The sequence below is a fragment of the Festucalex cinctus genome, chromosome 15 (genome assembly GCF_051991245.1).
Source record: "Festucalex cinctus isolate MCC-2025b chromosome 15, RoL_Fcin_1.0, whole genome shotgun sequence".
NCBI lineage: Eukaryota > Metazoa > Chordata > Actinopteri > Syngnathiformes > Syngnathidae > Festucalex > Festucalex cinctus.
This window is the reverse complement of record NC_135425.1, coordinates 7,122,201-7,138,199: the sequence shown is the minus strand read 5'-3', so window position 1 is coordinate 7,138,199 and position 15,999 is coordinate 7,122,201. Positions and strand designations below refer to the sequence as shown.

Genomic DNA, 15,999 nt, shown 5'->3' with positions numbered 1-15,999 from the left:
CCTATTGAGAACTAGGGCTGTAACGATAATGGCAATATCGTGACATCGTGATATTAAAACTGCCACAATATCGTCGTCATCATGTTCACAATATTTAAAAGCCACGCATCTGTTAAGTCAGGTTGATTTCCATTTGTGCAGTTCTAGCACCATCTGGTGGCTATTTCTTTTTAGTGCAGTTTAATTTTTATTAGGGATGTTTTAGCCCTTCTATATTTAAAATCACTAATTGTCAGATGAAGGGGATTGCAATATGCTTGTGAAGCGAGTCAATATGTGGAGGAAATCACTGAGTGCTTTCATTATGTAAGTGCTTCAATATTAAGTGTTATTAGAGATTGGAGGTTGTTTATATGTATTGCTGTTAAGTACAAAAGCACAATATTGTGCTTTTTTTTTTTAGTATGAGCTCATTTTTTTTCAACATTGTGATCTTTTTAAAATATTGCCAACCTCCCCACAATATCATGATAATTATTGTATCGTGAGCTTCATATAGTATCGTGATATTTGGATATCGTTACATCCCTATTGAGAACCTGTGACACATCTTAAAATGAGCTGAGCGTGGACAGCAGTATCCCTCCAACAGACGATTGGGTTTGGTCTCACATCCTCAATTGTGTCTAACTACAGACACGATCTATGGACTTAAAAGTTCAATGGATTGAGAGTAGCTAAAGTGAGATTGAAAAAGAGTTATACATATAAAGGGAACTGATGAACCAACTCCAGTTTAAAAAGAGAATTGTTGACCAACTTAATGAAATTTCTTTAATTGATAATACACAAAGGGTGAGAAGCTCGGTCATCCGGGAGGGACTCAGAGTCGAGCCGCTGCTCCTCCGCGTAGAGAGGAGCCAGTTGAAGTGTCTCGGGCATCTGGTTCGGATGCCTCCTGAACGCCTCCCTGGAGAGGTGTTCCGGGCATGTCCTACCGGCGGGAGGCCCCGGGGACGACCCATGACACGCTGGAGAGACACTATGTCTCTCGGCTGGCTTGGGAACGCCTTGGGATCCCGCCGGCGGTGCTGGTTGAAGTGGCTGGGGAGAGGGAAATCTGGATTTCCCTCCTAAAGCTGCTGCTGCCCCCGCGACCCGACCTCGGATAAGTGGTAGAAGATGGATGGATGGATGGATGGATGGATGGATGGATGGATAGATAATGCACAATTGAATTGAATTAATCCAAAGTGAACATATTAAGTTGAATGTTAAACCAAAGTGAATCAATAACCCATTGGTCTTTGTTTTGTGATTACCACATTACCACTTTGTACTAGAATTTCAAAATCTTTTATTTGAAAATGTACAGTGACCAAAAAGTTGCCCAAAACCCACATATCAACCACACAGTGTAATACCAAATAAGTGGAAATGTAAATAATAGGAAGGTTATAACGGCAGGCAAGCCTCATTGTGATGAGTGGATGTTTCACTTGACTTCATTCCAGCCCCTTGTTGTGGCATATTTTTTCAGAGAGTCCACAGTCCTCGTCCTCTGAGTGTGCATAGGATGGCTGTTGGATGTCCACAGTTGGTTTGTCTGAGAAGCTATGGTTCTGTCCGCTACTCGCGGCGCTATCCTGAAATGTTTTGATGCTGCTTTTATGCCACTGCACAGACCGCTGGGTCCAGTCATACATGGTTGTCACCTGTTCTGATAAAGGGCAGAGCAAGGACTGGAAGCAGCTGTTGCCAGGCATGGACAGTTTTGCCAATGATTCATACTCTGGGTCGATGGCTTCTACTTTGATTTGGACAGTCTTGGCTTTGATTCGCAGTTTATGAGGCAGAGCTGACGAACTGGCCTCGGGCACTTTGTGTGTAGATACGATGACACTTCTTGGGTCAGCTGCAGATGGCATCAACCCTTTGGGGACCAGCTGTTCATCTTCACCATCTGATGATTTGCTCACAGCACCATCATCTGAGCTTCTGGGAGAGTTACTGGATGACCTGGTGATCTGTAAGAATGGAGCAGATTGGGTGTAGATGCTTGACAAGGGGTTGGCCATGTAGTTCCTCAAGAGTTCATAGGGACTACTTCTCTCATGTGGAAAGCTGCCATTCTCTGCCTGTTCCCGTTTGACCTCTGTGGTTCTGCACATACTTAAACTACCCTGAGTTGGAGCATATGCCTTGGATATATTTGGTGATTGTTTGATGACTGAAATGCAGCTACTGTGCAGGTGGTGAGGCTCTGTTTCCTTGCTGGAGGAACCCTGGTCGGCACTGGCTGTGACAAATTGCTGATATAGATGGACACTCTTTGGGCCAGATAACTTCTCAATTTCTTGGGCATATGCTGCTGAGCTCAAAAGGCCAAATTTGAGTTTAAGTGACAGCAGTTCAACTTTGAGGGAGGCATTTTCCTCCCCAAGGGCCATCAGCTTGTTCTCCAGCACCATGTCATTTATACGCCGCTTCTCTCTTGAGCGTTTAGCTGCCTCATTGTTTTTGCGACGTCTCTCCCAATAAACAGTGTCTTTCTTCTCCTCTGCGATAAACTCCCTTTTCCTGCGACAGGTAGTTTTAGCTATGAATGGCATAGCAGAGACGTTGCCTATCAGATCCGGGTTAGCCTCTTGTAAGGCCACAGCCAGTAGCAGGGCATTGTCTCCACTATATGGCTCACTGGAGTCAATTTCTTGCTTGACTGATTGCATATTTGTCAAGTTTATCTTCAGAAGTAACTGTTCCCCATAATACCTTCATGTACTAATGATATCTTCCAAGAGGGGCAATCCACTGCTCATCACAAAATCTGTGGGATTACAGAAAGAGAGCCATACATTAATTTCCATGAAATAATTACAGAATAAAACATGTTTAAAAAGCCTTATACATTTTTTTTTGCAGATATTTTTTCCCCAAGTCTGTCGTCCTGGTACGTGTAATACAACACACAAATCAGCAGTTTAATGTATTTATTTATTTTTATTTTAACCTGGAAGCATGTAGAAGTGTTTGATGTGTGAATACTGCACAACAAAAGCCGCTCATCACATACTGTATGTTTCCTAAGATAACATTTTGATGTGCTTAGGATAACCTCATTGAAGTATCAGCGGTCTTAGGATGTGAATTGAGATAAGTTCAAATCAAGTAATTTAGTAATCTTCCATAATTCTGTCCCTTTTGTGTAATACACCAGTACGTCTAGCAGACCGGAGTATGGCATTACCACCACCAATGGGTTAGTATAGTGCTTATTAACACCTTGACTCCATGAAGCATATATACAACCCCTAGCAAAAAGTATGGAATCACCAGTCTTGGACGAGCACTCACTCAGATGTTTTATTCTGGAGATCAAACTCAGATAAAAAGCATCAAACAGTCGTAAGGTCATTCCAAAGTGCAACATCTTGGCTTTCAGAAACACTAAAAGAATGAAGAAAAAACATTGTGCTGGTCAGTAAATGTTACTTTTATAGAGAAATTGCAGGGAAATACATATGGAATCACTCCATTCTGAGGAAACAAAAATATGGAATCATGAAAAACAGACAAAGAAAAAAAATCAAAACACATCACTAATATTTAGTTGCACCACCTCTGGCTTTTATGACAGTGTCCAGTCTCTGAGGCATGCACTTGATGAGTGACAAACACTATTCTTCATCAATCTGGTGCCAGTCGGAACCTTGATCTTAGTCTTTTGTTAAAAGGTGAACCAAATATCGTCATTGTCATAATTTATAGACCTCCAAAACAAAAAGGCAGATTCATGGAGGAATTTGAAGAAATGCTGTCAGTAATTTGTACCGACTATGATTATCTGGTCTTAACTGGAGACTTTAACATTCATGTTGAAAACAACTTGGATAAAAATACCAAAGAATTTTGTAATATACTTGATACTTTTGGTCTCTCACAACATGTAAAAGGTCCAACACACAATCAAGGTCACATTCTTGATCTCGTCATCTCTAAAGGTGTTGACATTTTATCTGTTGAGGTGAAAGATCTGGCTATTTCAGATCATTCCTGTGTGTTTTTTGAGTTATAAACAATCCCAGAAGTTCAAACAACTACTGTCTCGATTAAAAAAAGGTACATAAATGAGAATACAAGCAACATGTTTATGGAATTAATGGCTGCATCACCAACTGTAAATGCAGAGACCGTTGATGAACTTCTGGATGAATTCACCTCAAAAATCTCAAATGTTTTGGATGCTGTTGCTCCTATTAAAACTAAGACCATTTCATCCCGAACTAAAACACCTTGGAGGTGTGCTACCAACATAATGACTTTGAAATCTAAATGCAGAAAAGCAGAGCGAAAGTGGAGAAAAACTAAACTCCAAGTTCATTTTGACCTGTACAGACAATGTCTTTGTCGTTTTAACCAAGAGTTAGTAATAGCTAGACAACAACACTTTTCTGAAATTATTAGTAGGAACCTCAACAATACACGCACTCTATTTGCCGTGGTTGACAAACTTACAAATCCCCCAAATCAAACAGCGCCAGAACTCCTCTCAACAGATAAATGCAATGAATTTGCCTGCTACTTTAGTGAAAAAGTACAAGCCATCAGGTCAAACATTGTTACAAACCAGCAAAATAACAAAACGATGCTGCACTTAAAATCACCTAGGAATAATTTAATTACCATGACAGAATTTGACTCAGTGGATCAAAATACTGTAGTAGACTTGGTTCAGCAATTGAAACCTTCCACGAGCTGTCTTGACACAATACCATCTGGCTTTTTCAAAACCATTGTGAAATCTGTTCAGATCGATTTACAACAAATAATTAATTGCTCACTTCAATCGAGTTTCCTAAATGTCTGAAAGTAGCCGCCGTCAAGCCCATTCTAAAAAAGAGAACACTGGATGTCTCCCTGCTAGCAAATTATAGACCAATCGCAAACCTTCCCTTCCTAACTAAAATAGTTGAAAAAGTGGTTTTTAATCAACTCAGCAATTTTTTGAGCTTAAACGGACTTTTGGAGAAATTCCAGTCAGGTTTCCGACCTCATCACAGTACAGAAACAGCCCTGATTAAAGTACTGAATGATATAAGATTGAGCACTGATGCAGGGAAGGTATCAGTGCTCGTCTTGTTGGACCTCAGTGCAGCATTTGACACGATTGATCATAATATACTGTAGACAGGCTGGAAACTTGGGTGGGATTAAATGGAACAGTCCTTAAATGGTTCAGGTCCTATTTGGAGGAAAGGAGTTACTTTGTGACCATTGGAAATTTTGAATCTGATTGAAAGGCCATGACATGTGGGGTCCCTCAAGGGTCAGTCCTTGGACCCCTGTTGTTCAGTCTGTATATGTTACCTATGGGTCAAATACTTCAGAACGCCGATGTTGACTATCATAGTTATGCAGATGACACACAACTGTATTTATCAATGTCCCCAAATGCCAGCAGTTCTATTAACGTATTGTGTCATTCTCTAGAGCAAGTTAACAACTGGATCAACCAAAATTTCCTTCAGCTGAACGAAAACAAAACGGAGCTCATTGTTTTCGGCAATAAAGAAAAGAGGATTGCTGTTAAAAACAGCTTGAGTCACTGTCTTTAGAAACTAAAGACCAAGTTCGAAATCTTGGGGTATTAATAGACTCAGATCTGACCTTCAGCAATCATATTAAATTCATCACTAAAACAGCCTTTTACCAGCTGAAAAACATATCCAGACTGAAGGACTGCATACTTCAAGCAGACCAAGAGAAGCTTATCCATGCTTTTATCTCCAGCAGACTAGATTACTGTAACGGTCTTCTGACTGGACTCTCTCAAAAGAACATGAGACAATTGCAGCTCATTCAGAACGCTGCAGCTCGAGTTCTGACCAAAACAAAAAGATCAGAACATATTACTCCAGTACTTAAGGATTTACACTGGCTCCCTGTCAGCTGTAGAATCGATTTTAAAGTTTTGCTACTTGTCTATAAATCACTAAATGGTTTGGGTCCTGAATATATCCAAGAAATGCTGATTGAGTACAAACCCAGCGGGGCTCGGAGATCTACAGACTTGGGCCAACTCGTGGAACCCAGAGTTCGAAGCAAACATGGTGAAGCTGCATTTAGCTATTCTGCTGCACACAGATGGAATAGGCTACCAACAGAAGTGAAGTCAGCCCCGAGTGTAAATGCTTTCAAATCCAGGTTAAAAACTTTGCTTTTTTCTTATACCTTTGATTAGGGACTTTTAAACAGCTTTAATTAAGTGTTTTTTTATTATTTTAAATGTTTTGAAGTTTGTTGAATAATGTTTTAAGATTGTTATTGTATGTTCTTTTTAGTAAATTTTGTAACCTATTTTCATTGATTTTTCTTCCTCTGAATGTTAACTACCCTTGTGAGGAATAAGCGGTCAAAGAGGGCGGCACGGTAGTCGAGTGGTTAGCACGTCCGCTTCCCAGTTCTGAGGTCTCCGGTTCGAGTCCAGGCTCGGACCTTCCTGGGTGGAGTTTGCATTTTCTCCCCATGCCCGCGTGGGTCTTCTCCGGGTACTCCGGTCTCCTCCCACATTCCAAAGACATGCATGGCAGGTTAATTGGGCGCTCTGAATTGTCCCTAGGTGTGCGTGTGAGTGTGGATGGTTGTTCGTCTCTGTGTGCCCTGCAATTGGCTGGCAACCAGTCCAGGGTGTCCCCCGCCTACTGCCCAGAGCCAGCTGAGATAGGCGCCAGCAGCCCCCGCGACCCTTGTGAGGAATAAGCGGTCAAGAAAATGGATGGATGGATGAATGTTAACTACTGTTTCTTGATGCTTATGTGTTCTTTCCTTGTGTAAAGCACATTGAGTTGCGTTGTGTATGAAATGTGCTATACAAATAAACTTGCCTTGCCTTGCCTTGCTGTGGACCATTTTGTTCAATTTCCACCACAGGTTTTCAATTGGGTTGAGATCTAGGCTATTTGCAGGCCATGACATTGACTAGATGCGTCTTTCTCCAAGGAATGCTTTCACAGTTTTTGCTCTGTGATCATTGTCATCTTGGAAAAGGATTTCATCGTCCCCAAACATTTTTTCAATTGAAGGGATAAGAAAGCTGTCCAAAATGTCAATGTCAACTTGTGCATTTATTGAAGATTTAACCACAGCCATCTCCCCAGTGCCTTTGCCTGACATGCAGCCCCATATCATGAAGGACTTTGGGAATTTGGATTTTTTAAGCAGTCCTCTTTGTAAATCTCACTGGAACGTCACCAAACAAAAGTTCCAGCGTCATCACCTTGTCCAATGCAGATTCATGATTCATCACTGAAGAGAACCTTCATCCAGTCATCCACAGTCCATGATTGCCTCTCCTTAAGGTAATTGCAGTCTTGTTCTTTTTTGTTTAAGCGTCAATGATGGTTTCCTTTTAGCTTTCCTGTATGTAAATCACATTTCCTTTAAGCGATTTTGCAGAGTTCTGTCACATACATTGACTCCAGCTTCCTCCCATTTCTTAATTTGTCTTGTGCATTTTCTGTTTTCGAGACATATGGCCTTTAGTAGTTTGTCTTGATGCTTAGATGTCTTCCTTGGTCTACCAGTACGCTTTACTTTAACAACCTTCCCAGGCTGTTTCTACTGGGTCCAGATCTTCGATACAGCTGACTGTGGACAGCCCACATCTTTGGCGACCATACGTGTAGTTACCTTCTTCGAAAAGTTTGATAATCCTGTCTTTGGTCTCAAGAGACATCTCCCTTGTTGGAGTCATGATTCTTGCCAATCCACTTGGTCCACCAGCCCTCCAAGGTGTGATAACTGCACTCTTTTTAACTGCTGACTAACGAGCAGATGTAATTTGAGGCAAGTGCCCAATTAAGGAAAGGAAATTGACTGGGTGTGTCGTTATTTTCTGCTCAAAATGGAGTGATTCCATATTTTTTTTTCCTCAGAATGGAGTGATTCCATATTCATTTCCCTGCACTTGCTCTATAAAAGTAACATTTACTGACCAGCACAATGTTTTTTTCCCCCCATTTCTTTTAGTGTTTCTGAAAGCCAAGATGTTCCACTTTGGAATGAACTTGCGATGTTTCATGCTTTTTAATTTTTTTTATCTGAGTTTGGTCTACAGAATGAAACGTATGAGTTAGTGCTTGTCCAAGACTGGTGATTCCATACTTTTTGCTCGGGGTTGCACCAGTCATCTTGTCCCCTGTGCTGAAAAACAGCCCCAAAGCATGATGATGGCACCATAATGCTTCTCAGTAGGTAATCTTGGGATGCAACTGCCCTCAGACCCCGGGTTTTCACCGGATGCGGTTGCGGTGCGGTTGCGGTGCGGTGCGTCTTGACTGCGTGCTCCGGACGGGTCAATTTTTTTGTCAATCCACACCGGCTCCGCACAGCTGCGGTCCGGCAGCTCCGTCGCCGACCACTTCCCAACGTGTCTCGCGGGACCGATCATGTGGCATTTCACAACGACAAACATACAGAAAGTCTGTGCTCAACAGAGAAGCAGAAAGAGAGGTGGACTTCTTTTGATTTAACCTTTTCTTCTTCTTCTGCTATGAGATTCCATGCAGCATCCTTTTTTTGGTTGTCCTTATAAAAAGGATGTGCCGTGTCATATATTATTTTGTGGTTTTCCACCTCCAATATAAACCTCTCCTCGTCCATGTTCGCTGGTGTCTAAACCGTGAATGAGCACATGGCCCGGCGACGCCCACGTCACGTTTTGCTGAAAAACTTGCGAAATAGGAGCTGGCGAGTGTTTTATTCTGAAAGGTAACCGGAAATTTATTTTGAAACTGCCTCGGTCTTCCTGTCCCGCTCGATGTGTTTTGTGCTAGCTTGCCATTTGCCGGAGGCCTACCGCTGCGGCGTCCGGCAAAAATAGAAAATAGGTCTATCCTTGCGGAAGGCTTGCGGCACGCCGCAGGCCTTCCGCAGTCGACACGCAACGCACCCGCAAGCGGTGTAAACTGCACCATTCGAATGAATGGAATCTAATTGCTTGCGTCGCCGGACCGCACCGCAACCGCACCGCAACCGGTGAAAACCCGGGGTAAAAAGGCAGTGTGTATTATTTTTGTGCCATCTAGTGGTGAACTAATAGAATGCAACAATTTTGAAGAATTCAGACTAAGGTATCTCAGTGAGACCACACTTCACAAGGCTACCATCAATTATTTACTACCAATTATTATTTGGAGTGAGTGAGCCTGGCGATTAGGAGGACTCACTGGAGCGGCTAACAAGAGTGGCTAGCAAGCTATCGAGAGGAAGCAGAGGGAGACAAGCTGCGGAGCCCGAAACATGGGACTCGGCGACAACCAGCCGCAGGCCACAGATGTGGAAGGGAAGCGGCGGTCAACCCATCAGGTCCGAAATTAGCTGCAAGCACCACCAGAGACTAACTTCGTTCGCGAAGTTCTTCTTCGGGTAGCTGTAGCTGAAAGGTGGCGGGAAAACATGTCAGCCTTCTTAAAGACGTGGCACAACCTATGTAGAATAATTAGCGATTACTAGACCAACAAATACATTTAAAACATGTACCGTTACTTTGGTGTGATAGAACACACACTAGGGCTGCACAATATCCATCCATCATCATCTGCGGCTTATTCGGGGTCGGGTCGCGGGGACAGCAGCTTTAGCAGGGAAGCCCATACTTCCATCTCCCCAGCCACTTCAACCAGCTCCTCGGCAGGCCAGCTGAGAGACATAGTCTCTCCAGCGTGTCTTGGGTCATCCCCGGGGCCTCCCGCCGGTGGGACATGCCCGGAACACCTCCCCAGGGAAGCGTCCAGGAGGCATCCGAACCAGATGCCCAAGCCACCTCAACTGGTTTCTCTCAATGCGGAGGAGCAGCGGCTCGACTCTGAGTCTCACCCGGATGACCGAGCTTCTCACCTTAAGGGTGAGCCCGGACACCCTGGGGAGGAAACCTCCTCCTGAATCCGAGATTCGACATCTCCAGCTTGACGGCATCCCTTACCGCTGGTGTCCACCAGTGGGTTCGGGGATTTCCGCCACGACAGGCACCAGCCACCTTTACGGCCACAGCTCTGATCGGCTGCCTCAACAATAATGGAGGCGCGGAACATGTTCCACTCGGACTCAATGACACTGCCTTCCTGTTCATCCATGGCTACATGGTGAGCAACTAGTTTACAGCATTATTAAGTACATGTCCTCCAAAGTCTGAAGATCAGCATGTGGTTTCAAGGATCATCACTACCAAACACCCAATTTCTGCAATCAAATGAACATTTTTTATTTTAATGCTTAATGTTATGTTTTCTATATCTGTACAATATGTACATATGTACAATAGTGTTTTTAGCAGTCAGACTGCACTTAGCATTGTTGAGCATTGCTAACAACTACCATAAACATCACTACTGAAACAGCCACTACCAAAACATATGGAAAGGTTTTGGTTGTGACAATATGTTTATTTTTAAATAAAGTAAGTCTTTTATAATATAATGCATATATATTAGATGTTATGCATAACCTTCCTGATTTTAATTATTTTCTATTTCATACTTTATCTGAATTTAAAGGGAGAAACGCCAAAACTGAGAATGACCAAGTGAAATACTAAGAACAATATTTCAAATAGTATTTTAAATATTTAAAGAGAAAGAAATAAGAAATGGAAGGAAGTAGGAAAGATGAAATCTATTCACAACTTATCCAGCAGAGAGCAAAGGAAAGTCAGAAGAGCATAGAAAAAAAGACAGCATGATCATCGGATGTCTCTGGAAAAACAGAGATGGAGGTATTTTGCCGGGCTTCCTCGCCAACTCGCACCCTCTAGTGAAGGTGATCAGACACCAGGGCCTACTAGGGCTTCAGCAATGTCAAAAGTTGATGTTGACGGCAGACCTGTCCAAATGATCTCCAAGAACGAAGACTCAGAAGGAATTAATGAGAAACAAAGTTTCAGATCATGTCAAAAACACCCTTATTTTTCACAACACAATTGTGCAATATGTTCAGGAAAAACTACATGTCCTCTAGTTATAAGGCGAAACGTGCAACAGGAATGTCTCCACAACATGCTCAGAAAATGCTGTCTTGTTTCCATGGCCAAAAAAGCATTTAGAATTCCCTCAAACAGTTCTACAAGACAACAGACAACCCTGATGCAAAGGTCACCTATCAGAGAACAAATAACGAAAAGACTGGACACAGTAAAAATGTCCCCAAGTCAAGCTTTGATGCAGCTTTTGACATGAAGAGGTGGCTTAAACCAATGGTAGTTAGCGCAAAAAACGACCAGCAGGTGGCAGCAGAGTATAAGAGATCAGCCAGGGCCAAGTAACAAGCTCTTATTGACACTGTTTTCACCAGGAATGTAATAAAACGTAGCTATATTCTATTGCTAATTGCTGCAAAATGGAAACTGATTCAAATATACTTTTCTTCCTGATGAAAGAAGAGACTCTAATCTTTCTTTTGGCAGGTTCCATGTTTTATAGCAATAAAACACAATACAGTATTCTGTGGATCTTGTAAAATCCAGTAAAACAGCCGGTAGCGAAGGGGGTTGTTTTAGTTAAAATGGCTGCCATTGAATGAGTTAAAAAAAGAAGATGCAAAAAGAGATTCTCTGACATGATGCTAAATTTGCACAAGAAACTTTTGCTAGAAATGCCTCATCTGTAGTTGTCCTATTCACTTTTCTGCAGGGTAAATAAATTATTTCAGGGTTCTTTCCCCAAACATTAATAACAGAGAGACATGACTGCAAAGTTTACAACAATGCTCAAATAAAAATAGGCTAAAACATTGGCATTATTAACGCAGAGAGCATGAGCAAAGTTTCAGAAGATCTATGCTGACACTGAGGCTAAATTTTGCATGTACAGAAAATGTCCCTCATGGAGGAATGTCGCTCCCATACAGGGCTATAGCGACAGGGCCTATATGGTGGTACCAATGGCTCTCAAAGAAATAAGACTATGAAAAAGGAGTAGATGGGCAAACAGAGAAGATCACTGTCAAATAAAACTGAAAGAGATACGAGTTTGAAAAAGACATGAAAGCAAAAGTTTAGAAAGCACTTCTTCAGAGTCTGCCTGGAGAGACTAAAGATTAAGTACAAAACTTAATTTGTTAAATGTATGTTACCAAAAACTGTTTGTCGTTCTAATTCAAATTTCATGGAAGATGAAAGCACTGTTAATAAATATGCCGTATGATAGACTGATGACCTGTCCATATGTCAATATGATCAACTTTCTACATTTTACAATGAACAATAGCATTTAAATGTTGATACATTTAGAGAAAAATACAAAATTCTGTAAAAAAAATAAAAAATAAAAAAATCAGTTAGACTGATTTTGATGCCAAAACCATATAAATATGAGTCAGCTAATAGAAATCTTTTTATTGTACTGTAATGCTGTATTTCGGTAGTGACAAATTTTAGGACAGGTAAAATATTTGGGAAAAGATAGAAAATATCATTTGAAAATTGACTGTACTTTTACTTTACTTGTACTTTTATGTGCCCTTTAGATATAATGCAACATGAACATAGTCAATGTTTTTCTGAAATAATATACAAATTTCACACATTTTCCATGTCAGAATTTGAACCAATTCGGTAGAATGGTGCATATATACATTATACAGTTAACAGACATCCTGTGTTTATGGGCTGATATTTGTGCCACCAGAAACTGAATCTGAATTATTTAGATTTGAATTTGAATCGCTAAACTTGACTAACTATTGAAAAATTGTATCTGAATTACATAGACTGAATTTGTGCTGTTCATTATGAATAACTGGATTTAAAAACTGAATTTGAATTACCTAAATTGAATTTGTATTTTTTTTTTTTTTAGTTTGAATCACTGAAGTGAAAAATTTAATCTGTATTGTCAAATTTGAATGTGAAAAAAAAAAATCAATATATGTTCACATTCAGTTTTGCAAATACAAATTAAAATTTTCTAAATTCAAATTCAGTTCGCTTGACAAACATCCGGGTACTTTAGAAAGAGCAATCAAATACAGATACACAAATCTGCTCTTTGGCCAATCGGCGCCATTGTTTTTCCGCTGACTTTGTTGAGATTTTCCTTACTTGTTTTTTGTTGTTGTTTTTTTACTCAGCATAAACGTAACTATAACACTAAACATAACCATAATCTTAACTCAAACTAACGTGAAGTAGTATTATTTGTGTATTTGAGTATATTTCGCTGTTTTGTTTTGGTTTGTTTTTGTTTTTTGTATTTCGCTTTTAACTAAGACGGCTGTTGACGTTTTCGTCACCACCAGAAACACGTGACACCATTTGAACACCAAAGTTGTAGCGCAGCGCCACCGAATGGCGAATGTAGCGTAATTGCAGTACATCGTGTCTTCACGGTGGTTTGTCTTAACGACTTGGACTAGGTGGATGGAATATGATTTATGCCATGACTCGTGATGGAATATATAAATTCACAAAAGTTTTAGCCTCCGTGAATTTTTAAGTTAGTTAGAATATGCATATATATTAACGTGGTGCTAGACACGTCATTTAAATTAAGTGAACGCAGACAGCCTGTCTGGTGTTCACTTAACACTAGGGCTGTATATAAGGGAAGGGAAATTTATATATTTAATTTATTATTCTTTTAATATAACTATGGGCGTTTTATGCCACTGAAGACTCAGGGTACTGCAGCATGCTTAATCCAAGAATCCTGCACAATTGAGGAATAGGCTTTCTAGAAGCATAAATGTATTAGCCAATGTTTAAACCAACTTTAATAAATTGAACGGATATTTGAAATCGTTTTCCTCTCTTCTTCATCACTCAATGTTCAGCCAACAGTTATAACAGTTATAATTTTACAGCAATGTACATGACTGTCAAATTAAGTGAACATAAGACAGTCGTTTAGACGAACCACCATGAAGACACGACGTACTGCAATTACGCTACATTCCCCATTTGGTGGCGCTGCGCTACAACAAGCTACTGTGTTCAAATGGGGTCACATGTTTCTGGTGGTGACGAAAACGCCAATAGCCGTCTTAGTTAAAACAGCGAAATATACTCAAAAATAAAAATAATACTACTTCATGTTAGTTTGAGTTAAGATTACGGCTATGTTTAGTGTTATAGTTACGTTTAGGTTTACTGAAAAAAATAGTAAGAAACCCGAGAGCAGCTGTTCCGGGTAAAGTGACGTCAGTAGAAAAACAAAGGCGCTGATTGGCCAAAGAGGATATCGTGCATCTGTAATAGAGTGCTCTTCCTCAAGTACCCGGATGTTTGTCAAGCGAACTGAATTTGTATTTAGAAAATTTGAATTTCTATTTGCAAAACTGAATGTGAACATATAGGGAATATTGAATTTTTTTCCACATTCAAATTTGACAATACAGATTCAGTTTTTCACTTCAGTGATTCAAACTAAAAAATACAAATTCAATTTAGGTCATTCAAATTCAGTTTTTAAATCCAGTTATTTAAAATGAACAGCACAAAGTCAGTTTATATGTAATTCAGATACAATTTTTCAACACAGTTATTCAAGTTTAGCGATTCAAATTAAATCTAAACAATTCAGATTCAAGTTTAGCGATTCAAATTCATTCAATTCAGATTCAGTTTCAGTTTCTGGTGGCACAAATATCAGCCCACATGTGTTCTACATTTATATTATGCTGGGTTCTTTATGGTGAAATATATTATTTAGCCCAACACTATTGTCTGATAATATCAGGGATCAAACCATAAAAATCTATTTGTTTTTCAATAGTCTTTAAGCGATTTATTATGTCATTTTCAAACAAGATAAACAACCTTAACCCCCCCCCCACACACACACACACACACGCACACACACACACACACACAACTGTGGTTACAGGAGTTCACGACTGTTCTGTCGGGACCTTGATGATGAAAGCAGGGGATCCATCTTTGGCAGACGGGACCAGGGCTGGGATCGGCTTCACAGCGAGCCGTCAACACGCCGTATCGGCCCCAGAATTCCTTCATTGTGTCCGAATGACACAATAACCACCCGTCGCCTCCCCCAGCCCGTGACTGCCAGAAATTTCTGTTGCTGCAGACATTATGCAATGTTCGCCGGTGTGGCAAAAAAAACCAAACAGACGCATGTTTGTTCTGCTTTGTTTGTGTGTAAATATATCACTAGTTAACCAGTGGGTCTAGATAAAAGCACGATAGTCGACGGAACAGGCCGGATAAAGACAATGTGGGCATTGATTCTGGTAGGCTACATGACATCATTGCCTCGCTTACTCAGACACTGGCGGATGAGGCTTGATCGACGCCCTAAAAAGTCCACCTTTAAACAGTGTGAGACACGATACAGGAAACAAAACACTACCGTTGATCAAGAACTTGCTGTCTGCTTACAGTACAATAAAACATACCGACAGCCACCATCGTTGTGAGCCCAAACCAGTTTTTTGGTTGCAACGCTGTGTCGCAATCCGTAAACTCTTGTCACTGGTAACAAGGCCTACGTGACTTTACAGAGCCAATATATGACCCAAACACCCTCCATTCACACCCATTCCAAAGCGCTGCATAATTAGAAAAGCTAATAAAGGTATATTCTTTGTTCATAAAACTTGCTGATGGCAGCCAGATGATGCGGTACATACTTGTATGACCTTACAGTACTCTGTGGCTAATGCTTTATTTTGGATTACAATGAGGTTAAGTTTCAAAAGTGTTACGATAGAAATTAGATAATAAACTAAACAACACCCCTTATAACATGTTAAACAAACCAAATAATCAGTATAAACAAATAATTTATTTAAATTCGATAAGAGCCTAGTCACATTTTCAACATACCTTGTCGAATGAAATAGGTGGCGATATTAGAGCCGTTGTCCTGAACGAAAAAAATCATACATCACCGATGTAACTGTCCTCCCAAACGCGAGGAAATATCTGGCTCGACAAAATTTTACAAAGAACTACATTTTCCTCAGTTTTTTTTCTCCCTTTCACCAATGTGGCTTCTGACTCATGGATCTGTGTTAGTAGGTCAGGAGTTAAGTACATTGGCAGAG

General features: G+C 40.6%; 1 protein-coding gene across 2 annotated transcripts; it reads right to left on the bottom strand.

Moving 5' to 3' along the window:
* Positions 1–760: 760 nt before the first annotated feature.
* nfil3 (nuclear factor, interleukin 3 regulated) lies at positions 761–15,999 on the bottom strand. 2 transcript variants are annotated; one of them, XM_077498032.1, is made up of 2 exons: positions 15,779–15,999; positions 761–2,767 (listed from the first exon to the last, which is right to left on the bottom strand). In XM_077498032.1, exon 2 carries the CDS (start codon positions 2,667–2,669, stop codon positions 1,446–1,448), a length of 1,224 nt encoding a protein of 407 aa, XP_077354158.1. In that variant the 5' UTR covers positions 2,670–2,767; positions 15,779–15,999; the 3' UTR covers positions 761–1,445. The 2 variants fall into 2 exon arrangements, with proteins under 2 accessions (XP_077354158.1, XP_077354160.1); XM_077498034.1 differs by lacking the exon at positions 15,779–15,999 and adding an exon at positions 3,295–3,385.

Bases quoted from the DNA above. Each gene is read 5' to 3' on its own strand.
- nfil3 (XM_077498032.1), bottom strand. From the start codon at position 2,669: ATGCAATCAGTCAAGCAAGAAATTGACTCCAGTGAGCCATATAGTGGA.